Source organism: Equus quagga, chromosome 9, assembly GCF_021613505.1.
Source record: "Equus quagga isolate Etosha38 chromosome 9, UCLA_HA_Equagga_1.0, whole genome shotgun sequence".
NCBI classification, from domain to species: domain Eukaryota; kingdom Metazoa; phylum Chordata; class Mammalia; order Perissodactyla; family Equidae; genus Equus; species Equus quagga.
Window position 1 is genome coordinate 59,243,258 of NC_060275.1, and position 25,795 is coordinate 59,269,052.

The 25,795-nt window shown below is 44.5% G+C and overlaps 1 protein-coding gene and 1 long non-coding RNA gene across 4 annotated transcripts in view; one reads left to right on the top strand and one right to left on the bottom strand.

The window, feature by feature from the left end:
• Positions 1–2,136: 2,136 nt before the first annotated feature.
• RAB31 (RAB31, member RAS oncogene family) overlaps positions 2,137–25,795 on the bottom strand; it is a 117,630-nt gene continuing 93,971 nt past the window's right edge. For both annotated transcript variants that reach the window (XM_046672157.1, XM_046672156.1), the window contains 2 exons: positions 15,830–15,939; positions 2,137–3,163 (listed from right to left, as the gene is read on the bottom strand). In XM_046672157.1, coding sequence (XP_046528113.1) covers positions 3,066–3,163; positions 15,830–15,939 — 208 coding nt within the window. In that variant the 3' untranslated portion in view covers positions 2,137–3,065. The remainder of the gene's footprint in view (positions 3,164–15,829; positions 15,940–25,795) is intronic.
• LOC124245042 (uncharacterized) lies at positions 16,789–25,540 on the top strand. Of its 2 annotated transcripts, none has more exons than XR_006890172.1 (4): positions 16,789–17,021; positions 21,968–22,220; positions 22,510–22,633; positions 24,155–25,540. It is a non-coding gene; the product is annotated as an uncharacterized LOC124245042 (long non-coding RNA). The 2 variants fall into 2 exon arrangements; XR_006890171.1 differs by lacking the exon at positions 24,155–25,540 and adding an exon at positions 23,887–23,943 and having other exon boundaries at positions 16,790–17,021.

Sequence of the window (25,795 nt, forward strand, 5' to 3'; positions counted from 1 at the left end):
TGGCAAGTCAATTATGTACCTACATAAAATATTTATATGACCCCAGTGCCCTCTTTGGGATTTCCATGGGGAGATAACCCCTAGGAGAGCCCACGCCTACATTAGATAACACACGGTCACGAGCCAAATGCGGCCAGTGCAAGGGGTTATACGCTGGCCTAACAAATATGAAATCATATTTACACATGTACACGTACATACCACACACGAAAGGAAAGAAAACAGAGGAAAAGGAGTAAATTTTGGAAAAATGATGTGAAGGATGCTACAGCACATAAAACTCCTTGACATTGTGGAGCCATAGTAATTTCCAGGCCTTTACATAATATTACATGGTTATAGTTCAATATTAGAACAGCCAGAAAGTAATCTCAAGACAAATCAAAGGCAGATGAGATGGCCTCGCTGCGGACAAGGCTGGAGCACCTGTCTTCAGAGAAGCCTCTGCGTTTATGCAAATGCTCATGTGCTCAAGCGCTATCCACTCTTGACACCAGTTGCTCCAAGCAGTGATTATATATATTCTGTCATCTGACTGGCTTGAATAGTTAAGGTAAGAGTGGTTCACACCCTCAGGTGCTTCTGAAATAAAACCAGGGGCTCATTCATGGGTAGCTGGCTGTGTGTGGTTAAGATCAGCTATTTTATGCAAGACACAACCACTGAAGAGCTGGCCCAGAGCTGCAGAGGCTGCTGAGGAGCGTACCACCTTAGCTTGGCAACCCAGCGGCTGTCTAGAGATAAACCCAGGTTCTCAGGGACTGTTGGGTGAGGAAGGGTTCCAAAATAAGCCTGCACGTCACCCAGAAAGAGGTCATTTCAATTTGGAACCCAAATTTTTTAACTTTGGAAAGAGGCACGGTAATCACTTGGCCTGCAAGCAGAATCATGTAGGTCAGTAATGTTGACAATGTGCAGAAAGCCCTAAGGACCCCTGCCAAGACATCCAAATGCCACTTGCTAACAGTTCTTGAGGTACTGTCTGGGAGACCTAAGGGGCCCCCTTGAACCAAAAATATGCCCTCACATCCTAAGATTGTCAACTACTCTGGCAAGCTGGGTGAAGCAGTTAGAACATCAAATTGACAGCATATTCTTGAATTAAAAAAAACCTAAATCTGTGATTTCCACCTGTTTTCTTGATTGCAGACCACTTACAGGAGTGTAAACTTGGCCCTGGTCTCTCAAGTACTCTTGCTTTCTGTTGATGGTGGACTCAGCGTCTCCACCTGCCGTGAGCATGGTGCGCACAGCCGAGAGAGGACTCTAAGTACCAGGTCACGCTGAGTGACTCAAAGTTCAAGGTTTAATCAGCTCACTACCTCTTTCATGGCTTTACACTGTAGGTGTTCAACTAATGTTTGCCTGGCCTTGAACGCTCCTGGCAAATAAGGTTCATCGGCTCTGCTGCCACGCCGCGTGAGGCTGTTCCCTTGCAGCCCCCACAAGAGGCCCCGATCCAAATGTCCTTTAAGAATCACCTCCCGATATGAGCCCTACTAGGAAATCAACTGCTTCTTGACCCTGGGTTTTTATGACAGTTAGAATGGTAATAGGATTTGAATTTTCCATGGAAAAGCTTTTCCCTTTTTTCATGCCTTCTTTCCCTTTACTTCCACTGGATTCACATATCTTTAATTAATTGAGCAGACAGAGAACCTGAAAAGGAAGGTTTTATCGAAGCCTATTCTCAGCCAATTTGCACTCCAGAGTTGGACCTCTGGTTACTCCCCCAAACTCACCCCCCAAGCTTGGCATCTTCTAAAACGCTTTCTCCAATTTTATAGTTTTGGGAATCTTAATCTGGAATTGAGAATCTTAAGGTGTTGGTACCTCGTCTGGCTGGCTTTCCTGTAATCTATTATAAATTGATGCTATTAGATGTTTGCCCTTTGGTCTAGACTCAAACATCCTCTAGTTAATTTTCCCCCTAGATATGACACTATGATATATTCTCTCTCTTTTTAAAACACTTTTATTAAAAATTGGCACCTGAACTAACATCTGTTGCCAATCTTCTTCTTCCTTTTTTTTCCCTTCTTCTTCTCCCCAAAGCCCCCAGTACATAGTTGTACATTCTAGTTGTAGGTCCTTCTGGCTGTGCTGTGTGGGACGCCGCCTCAGCATGGCCTGATGAGTGGTGCTAGGTCTGCGCCCGGGATCCGAACCAGCGAACCCTGGGCAGCTGAAGCAGAGAGCGCAAACTTAACCACTCAGCCATGGGGCCGGCCCCGATATATTCTCTTAATAAAATAATACTCTGTGCATTAAATTTCTCTAAGAAAGTAGGAATTTGTTACTGTGGAGGCAATGCATACCAGGCGGTGTCTGGAATAATATTTATATCCTACATCTGTCACTGATTACACAATAACTACTAAATGAGTCTTCCAAACCAGGCCTCCCAATCCCAAAATCACACGCAATATTTTAGTCAGATTTGGTTTGTTTACATATGACCAAAACTTAAAAAAAGGTTTATCAAGTAAAAGTCAGAGATGTAGACAACACTTTCTAATACATCTTTCTCCACTTTTATAACAGCTCAAGTCCACAGCTTGAGTGATGGTCCAATTACACTCCACTGAAAGGTAAATTAAACTAAATTAAATTAACCTTTCCATGAAGGCTGGTTAGGCAGCAAGGCAATGGCACTGAAGAAGTTACTGAAATCTGGCGGGGGACACAGGACATCAGAGTGGACCTCCACTTTAGAATCTCACACACACAATGAGCCAGTAAGACTTCCGTACAAATTTAAGAATATTTTAAGACTTTTAACGAAAAACTCAAATATACTTATTACCTAACATCCATTCCCTCCCAGGTGCATTTCATACACTAAAGGCCACTTTGCGGTGGTATGGTGGATTTTTCCAGAGTTTTCTAAAACCCTTTTCCAGGGACAATCTTGCCCCATTCCCTGCAGGTCTTCCAGGATGCCAAGCCAGCGCGCTCACTCTTTCTAAGTGAGGTGCCAGGCCACCGAGGGTGGGAGGTCCTTCAGCAGTGCACAGGGCGGGGGGCTCTGGCTTCTTCCAGTACAGTGGACCCTGGCCCACGGGTCAGCAGCACCGCGGGCCGGCTTGCGTGGATGGCTTCCCAATTTTGATTCCTCCATTGTTTCCATTTTCATGGGGGTCCAAGGGTGGGATCTGGCGACCTGGAACAGAAAGGAGGACACATATAGATTGTACCTTGCTTCAACACCTCCACTAAGGTTTGGGTCACACAGAAAGTGGAGAAGCTACAGAAGTAGCTCGTTTTCCCTCCTTCCCTCTTTTCCCCTCTCCTTTCTTCCTCCCTCTCTTCCTTCCTCACTCCACTGCATGACGTCAAACCGCGTTTAGATAGTTAAGGAAAAGTAAAAGCAGCTTCCAGATACTACAAATGTCCCTGGACTTGGAATCCCTTGCTCCTGAGTACAGAGAAAGTCCCCATCCCGCTTCTCGGCACGAACATCAGCGCCTCGTCCCTCCCTCGGCTTCCCACGCGTCTGTCCCACTGCAATGGGCTGCTTCATGGACCCGAGGCTTCAGCAATAACAGCGCGTGCTCGTCTTTTCTGCTTCTTAAAATAGAGTTGGATTGGGAATTGTAATCTTCCTAGTAATATCACTTATTGACACTTAGCTCCCCACCCTTCATCCTGCCAACGCACTTAGAACATTAACTGGAAAGCCCTGGGAAGCGTTCTTCACAGGAAACAGTATTTTTCATGTCATCCACAAGTAATCCTACCTGTAAAATTTAACTTGAAAAATTATCCCAGAGTCTCTGTAAATACACAACGTAAAAAGTAAAAAGGAATGGAGGGTTAGGGAGGGGGTAGCTAAAAGGTGTGTGGTTTCTTTTTGAGACGATAAAGATATTCCAAAACTGACTGTGCTGATGGTTGCACATATCTGTGAACACACTAAAAACCACTGAAGTGTACACTTTACATTGGTGAAAGGCATAGTATGTGAGTTTTATCTCAAAAAGCTGTCTTTAAAAAAGGCAGTGGAATCTGGAAGTAACAAATATGTGTTTAGAACCTCACAGTTTTCAAGGATTGTCACAGGCACCTTCCTCACTTAATCCTGTGAAGCTGGCGTGGTGGCCGTGATTATCGCGAGTTTACTCAGAGGACCTTGGCTCCAGGCTGAAGGTCACACCTCAGGCGGCTCTTTGATGATGACCTGCATCTCGATTTTCTGAGGCATCCCAGAGCCAGCGCTCCTCCTGCTCTACACGTAGCTCTCTATGCTATTGTTCTAGTTGCCATGAAAAAGGCGTGAAACACTAGCTCGAAAAGCAGGATTTTTCCCCCCAGCTAATTAGTTTAGTGCAGTATCAGTTTACTAAGTAACCAGTAATTAGAAATGGAAGGGAAATTAGTTCCAAAGACAAAGTCCTTCAGTGCAAGTGGATGTTACCTAAGGACAATAAAGAGAGTTAAAATGCCCTGGCAGAGGACATTTTCACAAAGGGCAGAAATAGTTAATTTCAAGGGTATTAATTCATTGTGTCGATTGGGTGGCACGGTCATCCATCAAAGCTCAAGCATAAAGATCAAGGTCACTGGCAATTATCCCCAATTCAAAATCAATGGTAGAGCTCTTCACCTGACTACCGAACAGATGGGAAGGTTGTAATAATTCTGCAGCTGTTGCTTCTGCCATTTTGCATAGCCCATAAAGTTATCCAAAGCTTTTTCTGGCCATTCTCAAAACAGTTCGGTCCTAATGCAGAAGCGAATACAGATGTAAGTATGTATTTTCCTCTTCTGGACAGGCTGTGTTTTTTTATTAGTCATAATTAAAAGGAAGTAAACAAAAAGCCTCTTCTACTTTGTCCATCTTAAGCGATAGAGGAGGAAGTCCCCAATGACTGCCAATACTCTGATTCATTCGGATCAGATCTCGCCAAGCAGGTGCTACTTACTCCTCTAGAGAAAGCGATGTGTTTTGGAGGGAGGATAGTGTCAAGTTATATCATTATTTAAATTATTTAGGATAATAATATTTCAGGTGCCTCCCGAATGTGTGAGGTGCTGCACGAGGGGATTTTTCTTTTGCATCTGAAATATTTTCAGACAAAATTATAATTCTGATTGGTGCAAGCTGTTGCTCTAGTTAACCAAGACAGTCCTATTTACTGGTCGGTATTTCTGACAATATCAAAATCAGCATCCTACACTAACATCGACCTCATGCTCTTCTGATGTTGTCAACTCTAAAGTTAGCAGGACAGACGCACGCCGTCAGCCCTCCCACACGTGACTTGTGCTACATGACTCCTGTCATAAGTTTTCCTAAGTTTTTTTCCTCTTCCAAGTACCCCAAATACAGAAAAAGCTTATACATAAGATATTCATTAAAGCCACAAAAGTAGAGTGAAAATATAGCGACAAAGAGCATATAGAAAGCAAAATGGGAATGCTAAGGCAGCCCCAACACCCTGCCTTGCTCTCCCCTCGCCCTCTATCTTTCCGCCTTTCACCCCTCCCCCCAGTAGACAATAAGGAGACAATATCTGGGGAGTCTCCCCAGATTAAGTAAGACCCAAGTCACAGCTCAGGGGGACTCCCTCTTATTTGTTTTAAATTGTTAGCAACATTTTTAAATCAATTGTTGAACCTGGCTTCTTAGAGACACCGGGTTCTCTTTCTCTTCAGAATCCTGAACACCTCACTTATTAGAACAAAATATTTCTCAAAGACAGAATTACTGCAGTTTCCTCAGACTTTGTTTTTCTCATCTGGCAGAAAGAGTTTTGCGATCTGAGAGTCAGTACTCCAGTTAAGCGAACTTGGACAAGTTGTTTAATATCTCCAAGACATCCTTTCCTCACCTATAAAAAGAATATGAGAAAGTCACTTGACAACTCCTGCACAATATAGATAGGCAGCTATTACAATATGCAAGGGACTCATGGCAATGAACAGAGTCCCCAGCTGTCTCAGGGTTCTGGGCGCAGCTTAAGCGGCGTTTGCAGGGGGTGAAACCCCTCCCCAGTGGCTCACGGTGGTGGACACTCAGGGTTCACTTACTAAGATCAGGACCCATCCTGCTCTTCATGAAACGCTCAACCTTGGAGGTGTCCCACACATTCCGGCATCAAACAGTGAGAAGAAAGAAGTGCTTACACTTTAAGGCAGAGAGAGAGGAAAGCCAGGTCATAACAAGGAGGCAAGCACCTTAAAAAGAGAAGAAAGCCAGCAGCGCTGTGAGAATACAACGGGGCTCTGACCTTGTGGTCTGAGTTCTCTGGAACTTATGGAAAGGTTAAATGTACTTAGACAAGAGAATAGTTCTGGAAAATAGCCCTAGCGCTCTGTGCGAAATGATCACCTTTGAACACTGTTGAATCAGTATTAGTTACATGGGCAAAGAATAAGACAAATATATACATACAAACATCTGAAAAGCTGTGAGTATCATCTGCGTGTTTCTCCTCTTACAAAATGTCCTCTGAGCACACAGTCTCCAGAACGAGTCATCCTGGAGTACAAGCCTACGCCAGGGTGTTTATTTTAATAAGCTTTGGATTGTGTAAGATTCTGCTTGGGAAAAGTTAAGACCTTTTTTTGAAGTTCAGTTTTCCTCAAAGTTGACAGCCCAGAGAAAAAGTAGTTTTTATAAATGATTTCTCAGGAATGCAATTTGCGCAAAAACAAATTCCAAGCCTGTCAATTTTATCATGGCTCTGGACGGAGGCTGCAATGCTTTTGCACGCAACACAAATAAACAGCATGCTTAGCTGCAGCTGTTGTCTTTCTTTGTGTGGTGGACCAGCCGTTTCCTTCGTGAGCTCAGAGTCGTCCCTGACATTTTGCTGTCTCTGTCCTCCCCTTTCATTCCAGTTCCAGCATTTCCTGGGCTTGGCCACCTTTTGTTCGGTGTTAGAGGTGCTGGCAGTTGCTGGGTAACTTCTGTTTCTCAATCTTGATTTTCTGAATCATCCAGATTAGTAAACTGACCAAGTTTACCAGGACTTGGCAGTATTTACTCTTGATAATGACCTTCAAGCCTCTCCATTAAAAAAGGGGGTCTCTATGGAACACTGCAGTCACTCACAACCATGGAACTTTGCCCTAAGAGCACAGATTGGGGGCGGGGGAAACATGCATGAGAGTTGAAGCCATTCTCTAAACTGTCCTTTTGCTGCCAAAAAGAAGACAATATTGGAATTACTAGATGATCTTGGACATTAGAGTCTAGACCTGCAGAATAAGCTAACATTCTCCACGGGACCAGACGGGCTTAGGAGGCAGGAAGTGAGTGCATTTAGCCGGGGGGCTTGCAGGAAGTCCCCGGCAGGGAGACTGAGAGCCTGAATTTGGGTGCAGTTGAGAGAAGGAGCAAACAAAGATGGAAGAGAACTGCAGGAAGACGCCTGGAGGACGGACAACCGACGGGAAGTGGGGGGTGAAGAGAGGGACAAAGAAAACTGAAGTTCAAAGTCTAGGAAGCAAAGGAACGGCCATGCCCCAACAGACAGGGAAGGGGGCAAGGCCACCACCAGCTAGTAGTCCAAGATGCCAAATGTCTTCAACACAGAGGGCCTTAGGCTATCCTAAAATCATTAGGCTTCCTGACGATTCAAAGGCATTTTTTCTTTGTCTTTTAAAAAAATTAATAGACTGTATTTTGGGGGGGCAGTTTTAGGTTTACAGAAAAAACGGAGCATACATTACAAAGAATTCCCATATACTTCTCCCCATCATCCCCAATTTCCCCTATTTTAACATCTTGTGTGAATGTGGAATATTTATTACAATTGACAAGCCATTATTGATCATTATTAACTAAAGTCCATAGCTTACATTAGGGTTCACTCTTAATGTGGTACATGCTATGGGTTTTGATAATGTATAATAACATGTAGTCACCATTACAGTATCGTACAGCATAGTTTCACTGCCCTAAAAACTCCTTGCGCTCCACCGACTCCTCCCTCCTTCCCCCCCAAGCCCCTGGCAACCACTGATCTCCTTACTGTCTCCACAGTTTGCCTCTTCCAGAATGCCATATAGTTGGAGTCACACAGGACGTAGCCTTTCAGACTGGCTTCTTTTACTCAGCAATACGCATTTAAGGCTCCTCCATGCCTTTTCAAGGCCTGCTAGCTCATTTTTTTTTGTCACTGGATAACATTCCATGGTATGGATAGATCCCTTTAATTTTTTATTTTAACATTTAAAAATTATAAGACATAAAAACACAAGCCACAAAGCAAAAAAAATCTAACATATTAGACTTCATCAAAATTAAAAACTTCTGCTCTTCCAAAGACATTGCCAAGAAAATGAAAAGACAAGCCACAGACTGGGAGAAAATATTTGAAAAACAAATATTTGTAAAGAATATGTATCCAAAATATATAAATAATCTTTAGAACTCAGTAAGAAGACAAACAACTCAATACAAATGGCCAAAATTCGAACTGACACTACCAAAGAAGACACTAGAATTGCAAGTAAGCACATGAAAAGGTACTCAACATTAGTAGTCATGTGCAAAATGAACTTTCAAACCACAAGGAGATACCACCATACTCCCACTAGAATGATTGAAATTTCATTAACTGACCATAGCAAGCATTGGCGAGGATGTGGAGTAACTGGAGCTCTCCTACGTGGGTGGTGGGAATGTAAAATGCGAAAACCAAAAAACCAAAAAGTTTGGAAAACAGTTTCGCAGTCTCTTAAAAAGTTAAATGTGACCTATTAGATAAGCCAACAGTTCCACTCTCGGTGTGTACCCACACAAAGACTTGTACGTGGATGCTCATGGCAACCTCACTGTAATTGCCAAAACTTACTGAAAATGACCCAGATGTCAGGTGAACAGATTAACTAATTTTCACTCATGCAAGGGAATACCACTCAGCAATAAAAGGAACTCAAATCCATATTGTGTTAAACTCTATAGGACAAGTGATCTAATTTCTTGAATAAAGAAATCGCATGAGGGAGAAAAAAGAGAGGAAGATGGAAAGAAAGACTTAAAAGACATATCAGCTAACCACTGTGTGTGGAATTTATTTGCACCCTGATTCAAATAACCCGTAAAATGAAGCAAAGAAACCATTTACGACAATTATGAGCTATTTGACCACTGAATATTTGATGATATTAATATGATAATAGCATTATGATTATTAATGTGATAATGTAATTGTTGTTATGTAAAACAAAGTTGTATACTGAAAATATTTACAGATAAAATGATGTCTGGGATTCCCTTAAAAATAACAGAGGCAAGGGGTGGGCAGGGGATGTGTGGGGTAGAGACGAAACCAGCTTGGTTATGAGTACATGATGGTTCACTATATTATTTGGTTTACTGTAAACGTTTAAAATTTTCCATAATAAAGTCTTTTTTCTTAAGTTCCCTGGAATCTCACCACTATGACACAACGATTATTAACATTTTAATGTGTATGTATCCTTCCAATCTTTGCCCAGAAGAATACGTAATTTATTATTATATATTTCACAGTTCATATTTTATGAAATCAGGCTATTACTCACACCGCTCTGTAACATTTATTTCACACTCAAGTTATCTTTTATTCAGTAAATACATGTTTACATCATCATTTTAATCACTGGTTTACACTGATGTACCATGAATTTTTCAACACTGTTTCCCAACTTTTGGACAGTTAAGTCATTTCCTGCTTTTCACCATCATGAATAATGTCACCATAAACCACCATACGCACTGAGAAGTGACACACACTAGAAATGGAGAGCAAGCGCTCTGGAGCCCCCTGCCTGCCTCCGGATCCTGGCCCTCTCCCTTCTTAGCTAGGTGACCCAGAGCAAGTTACAAACCTCTCCGTGCCTCGGTTTCCTCACACGTAAAATAGGAAGGAACACAGTGCCCGTTTCAGGGAAAAACGGTGCTCTAATGAGTTAAGATATAGTTAAGCAATTTCAACAACAGCACAGAAGGAGAACTCGCTAGATGTCAAACATTATGACTGCATTTTACACACCTGATCAGTTTCTTCTCTACAATCACTGGGACAAAAGATACGTATGTTTAGGGCTTTTGATATCCAACTTGCCCATATTCTGAAACCACATTACTTCACAGATGTCTCCTATTACTGTATTTGTGAAATGAACATTTTTGGTGGAGAGAAAGTGGACAGGCTTGTCCCTGGCCTTTCCTCGTTCCTTAGGGCTAACTCTGCCTTCATTTGACAGCTTGCTATACTATCACAAAATCTGCCAAGGTTTTATTTTGTTTTCAAATTTCTTTAACCGGCTCCAACCAAAAGTAACTACCTAGGGAACTTCAAAAATCCAGTGGACTTAAAATAGCTAACACTGTGCAACAAATGATGACAGAACAAGACACTATTACTGCCCACAAGTCTTAACTTCCTGTCTTTCATATTAACACCCTATTCTAATTTTTCCAAGCCAACATTCTTGTACTTCTAATTATACTCACTTTAAAAACCAAATATTTCTCACCTTGTTCTCAAACTAACAGTAACCAACAAAAAACCTAGTTCAACATCTTCAACGTCCCCAGACGTGATTTTCAGGAGAAAGCCTCATGTTCTCTTCTCTACAGTCAATATTCCAACTAACTCAAGTAAAAGCAACAGCTGCCTGGCCGAGGCGCACCCCAGGCCAGACATTTTCCTGGTGAGTCTGCACAGCCCCACCTCTTTTTGCTCTCAGGGAGAGTTAAGGGAAAAAAAAAAGTATTTGAATTGAATAATTAAAATCCACAAACCAAAACTTGTGTTCCTCCCACTCCAGAATCTAGTCTGCTAGGCTCACCGCAAATCCAGCCCCGAGAGAACTTGCTTCTGTGAGAATCTTCCTCCTTCCAGGAAAGGGAGCCCTGGGGTGCTCTCCGTCCCTCTCCCTGCCGTGTCCTCCGTTCCACACCCTCCCGTGTGATTGGTTCTACTTCCAGATTTTTGAAATTCACGTCCACTTGTTTCCACCTACTCCAAGCCACCTCTCTTCTAGATTAAAGTAGCCGCCCTTATTCACGGGGGACCTAGTCCAACACCCCCTGTGGACTCCGGAAGGTGCGGATAGTACCCAACCCTATATATATTATGTTCTTTCCAATACGATAAATCATAAAGTTTAATTTATAAATTAGTCATCATAAGAGACTAACAATAACTGATAATAAAATAGAACAGTTATAACAATATACTGTAATAAAAGCTACCATAGATCTTAGCAATCTCAGCATACAAATTTCTCTTTTCCTTATTAAGTCGAGACTTTTCACTTTTTCACCCAAAGGAAGCACTTTACAGCTTCTCTTTGGCATATTAGAATTGCCAGCATCACTACGCTTGCACTTTGGGGCCATTATTGAGCAAAATAAGGGCGACTTGAACACAAGCACTGGGATACTGCACAGTTGATCTGATAACCGAGACGACTACTAAGTGACTAATGGGGGGTGACGTATACAGCGAGGCTAAGGGATGAGTCACATCCCGGGCGGGATGGCAAGGGGCAGAGCAAGATTTCGTCATGCTACTCAGAAGGGCGCACAATTTAAAACTTATGAATTATTTCTGGAATTTTCCATTTAATATTTTCAGACCATGGTTGACCAAGGGTAACCGAAACTGCAGAAAGGGAAACCATGGATAAGTGGGGACTACAGTATTACAACAGCATCCTAACTGGGTGAGCCATTTCCAAGCTTTCCCCCTCCTGATACATTCTCCAAGGGCGATCTTTTTGTCAGTGTAAACTGGATATGCCACCCCCTGCTTAAATCACTCGAGTGGCTTCTAGCTGCATCCCCTCCTTCCCATTACAAGGCCAGGCAAGGACCTGGCTCAGTCTCTAAGCTCAACCCCCAGCACGATCCCTGAGCTCCCCACCTGCAGTCCAGAGGCTTCCTTTCTCTTCCTTAAATGCACCACACCACCTCCTGCCTCAGGAACTCAGCTCTGGTGTTCACAGGCATCTTCTCATTTTCCAGGTCCAGCTTAACATCATTTCCTTGGGGAGACCTCCTCTACGCAATCTAGAGTCCCACCTGTCACAGTCCTTGTTCTTCTGCTTCACAGCATTTATTACAATGTGCAATTATACACCTGTCTGACTCCGCCCACAGCCTGTCTCCCCACTCAACTGTCAGTTGTTTAGATCACCATGATGTCCCCGCTATCCAGCATGACGCCTGACTCACAAAGAGCACAAGACACATTTGTTGGATACACAAGTGAAGAGACACTAGGCCTGTCTAATTGGCTGGTGTTATCCAACCTGAAGTCCCCATAGAAAAGTGACTACACTTCTCTTGATCTGTGAACCCTCTCACATATTATCTCCTGGAACATCAAGAGATGAGGCTGAAGATGCAAATTCAAAAACCTGAATTTGGCACTGTCCTATTTACTAGTCTCAGCTAGTATGACAGAATAAGACCTGCTCCAGAGGTCGTGCAGTCTCGCCAGAAGAACGGATGAATACCTGAAACGCGGAGAATCATTTAAAGAGGGAATAGGTTCCAAGTCAAAATGATGGAGCAGACAGTAAGAAACCTCAAATGAAAGGCGTTGAGGAACCATTGTGAGAGTCGGGGCACATGAAGACTTCGTGAAGGGAGGAGACCTGAACGGGGAACGTTCGTTGAGGGAACGAAGGTTTGCAGGAATGAGCATCACACATGGGCGCAGAGTGAGCAAATGCGGAAAGGAGAGAACGCAGACCTAGCCTGCCCGGGAGCAAACGCCAGCTCGGAGCTCCACGCCCTGCCTTTCAAATCACGATGACGGAGACAGGCTGAGAGGGTAGATGCATAAGGAAGAACATCAAAATTTTGGGCATTGATTTGAACACTGTAATAAATAAACAGCAGAATACTCTGTGCATTTTTCTACACCAATTTAAGAACTCAAATGTAGAATAATTTTCTTGGCCAAGAATTTTTCTTCCTATATTTTGACTCAAAGGGCAAATCTTTAAAGTTCATATTAAAGGCATAAGAACCTAAGAAAGTGTAATGGACAACCCTGGTTGGAACTGCGTGGAAGAGAACTAGCGACGTGCAGTGGGGTACAGGAGCTCCAAACATGGGATTTAGAAAAGGGACCCAGACAGACGCCAAGCAGAGGATGGCACCTTGTGTGAGGGCTGCCTGTGCACAGACCACCCAAAACAGGGCAGCCCTGAAATCCTCAGAGGGTAGCTTCAGTATTTGAAAACAGACAGTCTTTGCTAAACAATTTCCAGTTAGAAAATATATTAACTCCTATTCAGAAAGCACAGTTGTCTCATTTCTGGTTTATGAACACTCCGGGTACGTGAAAGAGAAAGGTGTCTCTCTATCCAAGTCAGTATGAATTAATTTTGTTTACGCACCCTTCTTAAAAGGCTTTTATTCTCACTACCCTTCTTGATTTCTTATTGCATCTTTTCTCCCAGGCACGTTTGTCTCTGAACACAGCTTTGGGGAGCACAGACGTCAGCAATATCTCATTCTATTTCAAGCTCAGGGAGGAGCACAAGAATACACGTAAGACTAGGGAAAAGGAAAATAAAGGAAACGTCAGCTGCACTATGTTCAGGTACCCGGTGCTGCGCTGGAGACAAACCTGTATTCAGGCTGCCACGCCCTGGTCCGAAGAAATTTGCCTGAAGGAGAAAAGCCGTTGGGCACCAGTGCTCACAGCACGTATATGGAGAGACACCTTGGCAGGGCCTGTGTGTCTACAGGCTCTTTGCTAAGGCAATTTAACCAAAGCATAAGGAAACAGAATCAAACAATTGTTTATTTGATATGGAAGATGAGGTGATACAAGTATTCTATGGCTTCCAGAGAAATTAAGTATTGGAAGCCACAATTACCGGGTGCTTTAAGCAAAATATTTGTTTTCTCTTCACCAGGATTCTCAGGAACTCCTTATCCAAAGTGCCCATCACTCTGAGCTGTAAAGACCGGATGCGTGTGACGGGCTGTCTACTGGCCGGACCACTCCAAGAAACACTTTTCAAGTTAAGATATTAATACTTGCTGCTTAGGTTTGTTTTCTTCTTTAAGGTCCTTATTTCATTTTTTATTTTAATAATGACTTGCATAAGCCTCAGAAAGTCTCCTAGCTCGTGCAGAAGCCTCAAGCTGAATCTCAAGGATACGGAACGCTGTGCTCCCTTTGCTGCACACCGCCCTCTGCACCGTCTGCCTCCCAGGGGCCAGCTGGGGAGAGGGCTCGAGGGAAGGGAGGAGCCGCACAGAGAGTGGCGTGGACGTCACCGTCACCAGCAGCTCTCTGGCTTCACGAATTAAAACCATTAATAAAACCAAACTTTCCATGGCTGTACAACTAGCCCAACAAACCAGAAAAGCCAAACGTCCCCAGAAGAGAATGAGTTTGGTCCAAGGGAACAGGAGGTGGGTGGAATGAGTTCAAGCCCACCTCTCTTAGACGTCACCCAGAGTTCCACAGCCACAGAGGGCGGCCGAGCAGTTTCCTCCCAGCAGGGCACTGCAGCCACGGCCCATTTTCGGCAAGGAACAGGAGTCTGGGAGATGGGGTTTCCAACATGAAATGACAGCCCTAGCTCTCTAGAGTTCAACCACTCAGGTCAACAAGCTCAGAGAACACCATTCTGTAGAGAGGGTGAAATAGCAGAAAAACGAATCCTTCTGGAGGAGGAAAGAAGGGGAGGTGGTGTGGACCCCAGTGAGCAGGGCCGGGGTCTCTGGAGAGCTGGGTTGCATTGTTTGGTGCATTTCTGTGTCGTGCCAGAGTTCCCCATCCCAGTGAATTCCCCCTCAAGCCAAGAAAAACAAACAAAATACTCCCTGCGGTGGGTTCTCAGAGTCTAAAGTAATGAACCAAAACCAGTTAAAAGGAAATCAAATCTGTTCTGGGAAGCGGCCCCTCTGACTTTGAGAGCACCGCCAACAATGACCTCAGGCAGAAGAGAGATCAAACTATCAGTTTCCCTTCTGGAATTTCCTTCTAGAATTGTCTGGAGCCTAGATATTTGAGAACAACTGCCAACTATTCAGGGGTTTGACTTTTCCTAAGGTGGGTACCCCAGGACTTTGTGTGCCAGGACCTCACTAAATCACTAAACACACTTCTTGCAAAGTCCCTGATTACGCTCTGAGGGCATCTCAGGACAGTTTCCAAAGAACAGGTAGCCTCTGAGGGCACCCAGAACAGAACGTCATTACCAGAGAGGCTGCGAAGGCGAAGTCTGGCCATCAGCTGGGAAACAGATCTTAGATAAAGGTAATTCATGGGGAAGCAGCATAAAGAAAGGGAAGCATAACATGGCCCAGAACTGGAGATGGAGCCGTCACCTTCTATTAATTAGCTGATCAGACAGAGGAAAACCTTTACAATTCAACTCTTCACCCAATACCCAACTTCAGATCACAGTGGATGGGGATACTATTTTTTGTTGACGATCACCAGCAAATGAAATCACTAAAAGTTTCTCTTATTTTGTTCGCCTAGAGTCATTCAGCTGGACGGGTGACTTTGGTTTTCTATATCTGATGACTATTTTATTTCTCCTCCCCTCCACACACTGACATAAGATGCTATTGAAGACATAATTTTTCAATTAAAATAAATTTTATTTTGCAACATGGTTACTATATTTTGATTCACAAAACATGGAATCAACAGGTTACAGCACAGAATTATGGAAAGTTGGAATTGGGAGGCACAACATAAGTCAGAATTAACAAGCGTATGCTTGTAGGTTTTATATCCACAGCGTCAAACAAATTCACATGAAAAGCTCCACTTCAGAGCTCTATGATTTCACCCTTTACTCTCAGAGCATAAAACGTAAGCCAAAAATTCCAGGTACTTACTGATTCCTTGGAAGAGCTCTTCAATATTAATAGCATTCTTTGCACTTGTTTCAACCACGATGGCACCTATGGACTCAGCATATTCCTTAGCATCCTTCAAGGGAACCTCCCTGGAAAAGAAACCAAACACAGACAGAAATGAATGCTCATTTGTAAAATATAAATAACCCCAACAGATCAAACAAAAAGCTCATGTGGAAAAAGATCCTTTATTTTCCTGTATAATAACAATTCACTTGCTCAGGAAGTATGGAAAACCTAGTATGGGTGAGACTTTTTAGAGTTTAAAACCTGGTCTCTGGCATCCACAGAGACAAGATGTGCATATATAAAATGTCGTCCCCAGTCCACAGAAGGAAAAAATTCCAGAACAGTAGGAAAAGTCATTATGAGTACGGCAGTGTACATTCCAGCTTTCAGAGTTAGCATTGACTTCAAATTTTTTTCCCCATAATGATGACTCAATATTCTTAAGAAATTGTATGTGTGTGCAAGCACGTGTTCGTACGCCCTTAGAAGACTTTCAAATATCGTCTTCTACAGATCAGGGAAGATACTGACGTGGTTTGAAAGTTTGGAAATGAACGTTGTTAGCTGCCATGGCTATGATGCAATGTGGCCTATTTGGACTCTCACCTTTAAAAGGCTGTTCCCGCAAAGGTTTCAGGACATGAATCCACTTAAATGAATAATCTAAAAAGACATTTATTGATCTGCTTTCAATGGGAAGATACTGTGGTGGATACAAAGATAAAAAACACACAGTTCCTATCCTCCAGAAACGTATTCATTTATTCAACAAATGTTTACTGAGCAGCTATTGTACGCCAGTCTTTCTTGCAGGTGCCAAAGAAAACACTAGTCCTTGCCTTCTGGAATCTACTTGAGAGCAAAGGCAAACACATTCACGGTCACTCTAATCCACCGCATCGTAACATCTGCAATATGTGGATAACAAAGGCGCCAATAAAGTGCTTCGGGAGGGGAGGGTGGAAAGAGATGCCTTTGACCCATGGACCCGGGGAAGGCGCCTGGGAGGAGGTCACCTGAAGTGTGGCCATGAAGGGGAGGGAGGACACAGATGAGAATTTGCGATGCAACAGCCCGTCAAAGACCCACAGTAGGGGAGTGACCTCATCCCCAGACACGAGTAAAAGTCGATTCTGCACCCCACGCTGCCTTGGGTGGAAAGGTAGGTTTATCAACGAATGATATGGTGTCTGAAGGTAGAGAAGGTCAGAGGGACGGGAGCCGAGAGAGAGGGTCCAGCAGGAACTGTGGCAGATGGGCAGGAAAGCACCTCGCGGCCACCGAAGAACAGTGACAGGGTGAGCTCCGCATTCCAGGGAAAAGCCGCGCACAAAGCAGACTGGAGTGGGGGAGTGAGGAGAAGGCTCTGGAAGCTCCTCTAACCCGTCGGCGAGAGAGAGTACAATGCTGCACTAGGAGGACGGCTATAGGAAAAGAAAAAAGGGAGGACAGAAAAACGCAACCGGGAGGGGGGCGAGGAGACTTCCTCTGTCTCCCCGTCTCCCTCCCTTTCCTCCATGCCCTCCAAATTCCTCAGAAATAGTTTTAGCTGGTTTGTAAAGTTACTGGGAAAATTGTAGTGTGGCATTTAGCTTCTTTATGTACCCCAAATCAAACGAGAAGAGGGCTTTCCAGGTACTAGCTGGGAGAGGGCTTGACTGGAGTCTACCGTGCGCAAGACGGTTGTCGCAGATGCCACGCCAGAGAAGAGAATCTTGCTGGAATCTGTACTTCCGTACTCTTTCCTGCCAAAGACACACTCGGGAAAATTACGCTCCTGAATCTACCATCCTTATTGTTTCTAACTGACAAGCCCTGGCCTCTTACAGGTATTTAAAAAACACAAGTTTTCTGGTGGCAATGAATTTTACGTTAAGAAACATTTCAGAAAAGGGCTTTTTTATGTTTAGTTTGGCATGTGACTCTATGTTTTATTTCTTCCTGGCAGTCTTTACGGAAAGGTGAGGCTCATCTCTGCCCAAATGTGGGACAGATAAGACAGGCTGTGGCTTGCTGATCTCTGCGTGGGGTGGAGGCGCAGCTGGCAGTCAAGGAGGCTTCAGAGACCCTGACGCGAGACGTTACGTACACAGTTAAAGGCCTCCTTCGCTCCCCTCTCAGCAGTCCCATTGTGGGACAAAGAGGAGGAGGCCAGGTTTTGCCAGGATTAAGGCGAGAACAAAGTCACTTGCAACATAATCCGAAATATCCATCCTCAGGATAACAGCAAATGGAGATGGGCTAACTACCTCACAGGCTACAATGCTGGACCTTGAAATGAGATGAGAAAAGTGTGTCCTCATACTTCTCCCATGTTTAGAAACAGATCTTGTTAAGTAAATGACTTGCTGAAAACAGAGCAAATTTGGGGTGGAGGCAGGGTCTAACCCATGGCCTCTGGTTCTGCCCACCTTGCTCCCATCAGGCCTTGACAACACAACCACCCAGCTGGCACCCATACTCCAGAGGCCGTTCTTTCCATGTTTATGGACAAAGAACATGAGGGGTTCAAACTATTCTCGAACTGCACTACGCTGGAGTCAGGGCTGGAGTCAGGGGAGGGCAGGGCCTCCTCCTAAGGAACAGGCTCTCACTCTAAGAGTCTAGAAGGCCAGTGAAAGTCCCGCTACCAGGAACTGAAATTAGAAGGACCAATCCTTCTTGGGTCTGCCAAAACATATTTCCACTACTGTGGTATCATAAGAAATATGTATTTGATCTTTGTCCCTGGTTCTTGGCAAAGAGCTCCTAAAACCTACAAAGTTTCCCGAGACAGAAGTGTGTCTTTTGTTATACATAAAGAGCCCCGTAGACCATACCTGAGCTGCTGACAGGCAGGAGCCCCTAGAAAGCTTCAGGGTGGGGACTGGTCGCCTGAGGAACCAACCACACGATTGGAGGGTTGGAACTTTCAGCCCCACTCCCCAACCTTTAGGGAGGGAATCGGGGCTGGAGTTTTCACCAATCATGACTAAGTAATGAATCCTCAGTAAAAACTCCTGAATGCAGGGCTTGGAGAGCTTTGGGTTGGTGAACACACAGAGGTGCTGGGAGGGTGGTGTGCCCAGAGAGGGCATGGAAACTCTGCCCCTTCCCACATGCCCTGCCCTCTGCACCTCTTCCATCTGGCTGGTCCTGAGTTGCATCCATTACAAGAGAACTGTAATCATAAGTCTAGTGCTTTCCTGAGTTCTCTGAGTCCATTCTAGCAAACTATCAAACCTGGGGGATGGGGGTCATGGGAACCTCCAAATATGTAGTCTGTTGGGCAGAAGTAAGGGTAACTTGGGGATACCCAAGACGTGCCACTGGCGTCTGAAGTGGGGGGCAAGTTTGTGAGACTGAGTCCTTAATTTGTGAGGTCTGTGCTAACTTCAGGTAGTTTAGTGTCAGAATTGAATTGAATTGCTGGAGCCGGCCTGTGGCCCAGTGGTTAAGTTTGCGTGCTCCACTTCGGCGGCCCAGGGTTTCGCTGGTTCAGATCCTGGGTGCAGAAATGGCACCGCTCGTCAAGCCATGCTGAGATAGCGTCCCACATACCACAACTAGAAGGACCCACAACTAAAAATAAATATCCGACTATGTACTGGGGTGCTTTGGGGAGAAAAAGGAAAAATAAAATCTTAAAAAAAAAAGAATTTAATTGAATTGCATACCCAGTTGGTGTAGGAAAATTGTTGTTGGAACAAAGGCTACAACTACAATCTGAAAAAAGAGCCTTAGAAGTGTGAGAATGTAATTCCTTGGAGCCTCTTGCGACCACTGGGAACTCCTCCAGCTGTATTTCAGCAGAGGCCCACTGCACAAACCCATTAGGCTGGAAGGTGCCAGTATGATTACAAGAGATATGGCATCTAGTGACTTTCATTCATTTTTTTTTTTTTTTTAAAGATTTTATTTTTTCCTTTTTCTCCCCAAAGCCCCCCGGTACATAGTTGTGTACTCTTCGTTGTGGGTTCCTCTAGTTGTGGCATGCGGGACGCTGCCTCAGCGTGGTCCGACGAGCAGTGCCATGTCTGCGCCCAGGATTCGAACCGACGAAACACTGGGCCGCCTGCAGCGGAGCGCGCGAACTTAACCACTCGGCCACGGGGCCAGCCCCTCATTCATTTTTTTTTTTAACAAATATTTATCAAGTGTCTGCCATACGCTGGACATTGTGTTAGGCTTTGAAACAGGTAAACTGAAACCTACTTGCCCAAGCCAAGATATAAACACAGTCAATTTTGATGGTAAAGACTATTTTTAGACTTTCTAGACCAAGCTACATACAGATAGTAACGACTCCCAGAAATCACCCAGAAGCCTTAATGCAAACTCGCTGGGAAGCGTAGACTTGGATTCCTTCCCCACCTGCGCCCTCCTCCAGTGGCTCCTTCACCCTCCTTAAGGAGCTGATTATATTCTATCTGACCCTTCAATGTCAGCATTGCCCAGGGTTTCTTTCTTGACTATCTGAAGTCCTACTCCCACCTCAAAGCAGTGGGACTGGCCAGCCTCAGGCAGGCTGAGTGGGCAGGATGGAGGTTGGGACTCAGAGCCGGCGCTGGATTCCCTCTAGAGCCAGCAGACATGAACGGAGGGAGAAGTGGGAAAGCTGGAGCCCATGGGAGACGCGATAGTCCCCTTACCAAGGAAACTCTGACTTTCAGGGCCCATAAGAAGAGACCAGAGTCAGGGTCAGGGTCAAGAGCTGAGCAAAGGGGAGTGAAAGCAGTACCACTCAGGATTGGGAATGGAAGATTGCCTCCAACGTGGACACTGTGCAATAGAGTATTTGATGGACTTGTCTGTGCATGGCACGTGGCTACATGCTCAGAGGGCCGGAGACGCTATCCTTTCTCTTCTATATCTAGACACGTCTCCCTCTTGAGCCAGCTGATCGCTGGTCATCGCTACTTGAACAGCAAACGGGCTTCACAAACGTAACTTGTTGAAGCCTGGCTAACTGCCTTTCCCCCACAAATCTGCTGCCCTTCCCATAAACCCACTACTTCCCAAGCCAGAGACCATGGAGACGTCCTAAGCGGCTTCTCCTCTCTTACTCTTGACGCTAGTAATGAAGCCTGCGTACCCTCCCTGGTAGCCTCCCCTCCAGGCACCTGCCTCATTTGCCACATGAATATCTGCAGTTGTCTCTGACTGCTCCTCCAGCCTCCTGCAGCCCACTGCCCACATGCACACCGTGGAAATCTTTCAAAATCACAAATCTATCCAGTATTTCCGTGAACAGAATTATTCAGTGTCTTCCAATTGCCCCAGGATAAAACCCACCACCTGCGCAGGACAGGCTTCAGGTCTTCTTGCTCTCTGGCCCTGCCCAGAGCTGCGGCCCTTCCAAGCCAGTTGCCATTCTGGGAACTTGCTGTGCTCATGTCTGTTTCTGGGTCATGCACCTGCTCTTACTTGGCAATATTCCACCCGTGGCCTCCTGGAGAGCTCAGCCTCACTGCCCCTCCTCCAGGGTAGATGCTCTTCCCCTTGTGCCCTCATACCTGTGCTTATTCCGGCATAATACTATCACCCTTATGAAACCGTCTGGCTCCCAAAACAGGCTGTGGATTTCTTAAAATCAGGACCAAGGTTTTGTTTTAGTGTGCCAGCATCCTAACAGAGCCTGGCACCTAGGAGGTAATCAATGAGTATCTGTTGAACGACTGAATGACAAAATCACCCAAGTCTCCTTCAGCAGAAAGGACTCAGGTGGAGGAGGGGCCGTGCAGACTTAAGGGGCAGTGTGGGGAGTGTTGAGGAATCAATTGGAAAAGGCCTGGGGAGGAGGCACCCCCACCCTCCATATGAGCGGGGAGGGAAGCTTAGAGGTGACAGCACACGAACGGGGAGGGGTCTCCTCCCGGCCCGGGCTCTGACATTAATCAGCTTATGTGTCAGCATGGTCCACACAGTGGCCTGTGGTGTGCCCCAGACACAGGCAGAGGCCTGAGCTGGCCACAGCACTCGGGGGCAATCTGCGGGGGAGGGAGGTCAGGAAACAACATTCTTGTGGGCTCCAGACTTTTCAGCAGGCAGTGCTGCCCAATAAGGGTCCTTGTTTTGTTGTTCTCAGTGTAACCAGGCAACACGGCAGCTGACTCATTCCAATTTCAGGGCTGTTGAATTCTCCAGGCTCCTCCTCCGCTGCCGCAGGGAGAGAGGAGGACAGACAGGTGCACCACGGCGTTCCAGAAGCCCCACCAGTGAGGAAGGGGACCAGCAGCAGGCTGAGGCAGAACAACGCTTCAGCCCCAGGGCTTCACCCGCAAGGGTCGGTTCTGTGGGCTCCTGCTGGATGTCGGTGGAGAAGATGACCTCCACTGAGCCCACCTGTGCTGAAGGGGCGCGTTCTGGCCACGGCTTTCAGGTCCGAATCTTTCACAGGTGGCCTAGCAAGTACCTGATGCGAGAAAGGCGGTTCAGGAGTGCTGCCCACAGAAGTATGGTTGTGTTCTCCTTCAGTGAACAGCCCCTCACTCAATGTCCACTTCCCTCAGGTCTCAGGCCGGTCATTCTCCCGGCCAGGGTGAATGCTTTACAACCACTGTAGATGTCAAGTAAGTTGACATTACAAAGTGCTCAGAACATCACCGTTTACTTAAATCTTTACAAAGATGTAGCAGCCGGGACAATGGCATGACACCATTTTCTTACAGAGTGCCAAAAAGACTGAGGAAATGATGTAAATGGAGGAAACAAGTAAAAAGGAGGCTCCAACTACTTAAGAGCTCGAGGCCCTCAGAAGTTCCTCTGACTGAGTCCTTTCACTTCGTGGCCCAGGTAAGGCTCCCAGTTCAGCCATCACCGGTCCATAGAAGAACAGGGGAACCCAGGCTACACCAGCTAACTCATTAAATATGTTAATTTCCATCAATCACCCCAAGAGTAAAATCCCATCGTGTTTTAAAGTCCTTTCTCCATAAGAAAGACCTGACATTAATTCTGAAGTTATTTATTCAAAGATGGTGTGCAACTTTTCAGAGATCATGAACATTTCTTGTGACATTCCTGTGCATGCTCTCTGCACACTCTGGTTTGGGCTGTTTGAATCTCTTTCTTATTAATTTGTAAGTGTCTTTGCATATTAAGGAATGGAGCCTTTTGTAATATTTTCCATACTTTTTTCAGTTTATCATTTGTATTGGATATAATTTGTAATATTGTTGCCACACGGAAGTTTTCATATAGTCAGACTTCGTGAACATTCTTTATTACGGCTTCTGAGTTTTGTATCATAATTAAGCAGTTCATTCTAATTCCAAGATTATTTTTAAAATTCAACTGCTTCCTCTAACTTTCATGGTTTTGTTACTTTCCATTTAAAGCCCTATTCCTTTTTGAATTTATTTTCTCTTATTTTTTCCCTATGACTAAGTATCGCCAAACCATTTATTCAACTATCTCTTTTTTCACTTATTTAAATATCATCATTATCATATACTGAATCATCCTACATATTTCACCCTATTTCTTAATTCTATGCTCTGTTCGTTGCTTTTCTGTCTAGTTCTATGACAATGCTACATCATTTTATTACAGAATCATTAGGATATATTTCAATAACTGCTGGCGTTTGTCCCTCCAATACTGTTTCTGCCTGTTTATTTTTCTAGATGAATTCTAGGGTTATTTTGTAATAAACTGTCCTTTTAAAGTGTTATTTTGGTAATTTGCCTAGAATCTCAAACTGACATTTTTACAATACTGAGTTTTTCTATCCAGGGAAAAAGTACAGATTTTCATTTATTTAAAATAGTCTTCTTTTATGTCCTATCAGAGAGCTGTGACATTTTTATCTATGTAGGTCTTGCTTGTTTCTTGCTTAATTTATTCTTAGGATTTAAAAAACTTCACAATTTTAACAATGACACACACAACAAAAAAAAGTTTATTACTAGGTATTTCAAATTTGTATTGCTATCATAGGAGAGTTTTAACTTCTACTTGGTTTTCTTTTTTTTTTTTTTAAAGATTGGCACCTGCGCTAACATCTGTTGCCAATCTTCTTCTTCTTCTTCTTCTTCTCCCCAAAGCCCCCGGGTACCTAGTTGTATATTCTAGTTGTGAGTGCCTCTGGTTGTGCTATATGGGACGCTGCCTCAACATGACCCGATGAGCGGTGCCATGTCCACGCCCGGGATCCGAACCAGTGAAACCCTGGGCCACCAAAGCGGAGCACACGAACTTAACCACTCGGCCACGGGGCCGGCCCCTCTATTTGATTTTCTAATTGGTTATTATTTGCATATAGTTGAAGAATAGTTATTCAGTAGATAATCTTGGTTTTCCTAACCCTGCTAGCAATTAAAGAAACTGACAGGAAAATGAGGATCACATTATTCACATATCAGACTGGCTAAGATGGAGAAGTTTAATATCTGCAGTGTTGGAGTGTGGAGAGACAGTGATGCTCGTACACTGTTGGCAGGACAACATATGTTCCAAAGAGCTCATGGAAGGTTACTTGCAGAAAAACCACATCTCCTAAGATGTTTTCAGGTATCTTAGAGCAAGCGCAGAAAAATTCATTCTCTCGGAAAATTAAATACAGAAGTTAAAAAACAAAAACAAAACAACTCGATGCTAAAAACAAAGAGATGAAATGAGGACAAACACCCAAGATTCCTGCACTCCTCTCTGTCACATAACAGTTGCAACCAAGCCTCCTCTAGACACCTTCAGAGACACCCAGGAATGTCTTGGGCATCACTCCCAGGCGTGTCCTACATCAGCCACCAGTGACGACTGCGGCTTGTTAGAAATGAAGATCCCTGTGCCGCAGGCCTACTGAACCAGAAGGTCTATTGGGCAAGCAACTTCCCAACAGCTTCTTACGCATTCTGAAGCTTGAGAATAGCTCTTTTAGGGGATGGACTGTAAAATACTGCCTTTGACATTTTTGCAGTCTATCCAATTCATAACGTGACACTATGAGGTCAAGAGTCTGGAAATCTGTATTAACATGACTATACCCAGGGCACCACTGTACGGTGACAAAATAAGAGTAGCAGCCTCATGAGCTCTTCCCAAAAGAAATCTTCTGGAGGGTCAGGTGTGTTCTAACACACACACCATATTTCGAAAATACCATTAGAGCAACATGAAGCATTTTATATTCTGCCAAACTCCTGGAATATAACAGTTAAGACATCATTTAAAACTGTTTGCCCTGTACATTCACTCTCTTCTCCAGCCACTGTCTCCTCCCCCTTCCAAGGTCAAGCTAATTTAGGCCAATTAAGCTGGCCATGAGCAAGTAGACAGGCAACAGTGAGCAGGAGCCGGCTGTGAAATGTCTGGTGGAATTATTTTTTGTCAAAACCATCCCACATGTTTAAGGTATTCTAGCCAAGAGCAACGGAAATCATTCACAACATTCCATCGGAATCCAGCCGAGGAAGGCTGCAGGCTGTCTGCGAAGGCGCTGTGTGCCGTGAAGCAGTCTGAGTCTCCCCCACTCCCTCAGGCAGCCACGGAAATGAGGAATCAGGCCTTGTGGTGCTCCCATCAGCTCGTATTTTCCCTAAATATCCAAGATATGTGTGTAACACACAGATGAGGCAACCATTTTAGCAATAATTAAAGCAGCAAAATCTCTGTTTAAAAAATGCTGGTTCTTCTAGACACATGGGTTGGTTTACCTGTGAGGAAGTGAAACTAAAATAAACTCTTTTTTTAAAGACTTTACTTTTTATTTTTCCTTCTTCTCCCCAAACCCCCCAGTACATAGTTGTATATTTTTAGTTGTGGGTCCTTCTAGTTGTGGCAGGAGGGACGCCGCCTCAGTGTAGCTTGATGAGCAGTGCTAGGTCCGCGCCCAGGATCTGAACCAGCAAAACCCTGGGGCTCCAAAGCGGGGCGTGCAAACTTAACCACTCTGCCATGGGGCTGGTCAGCCCCCAAAATAAACTTTTTTAAAAAAACAAAGAATAAGTACCACCT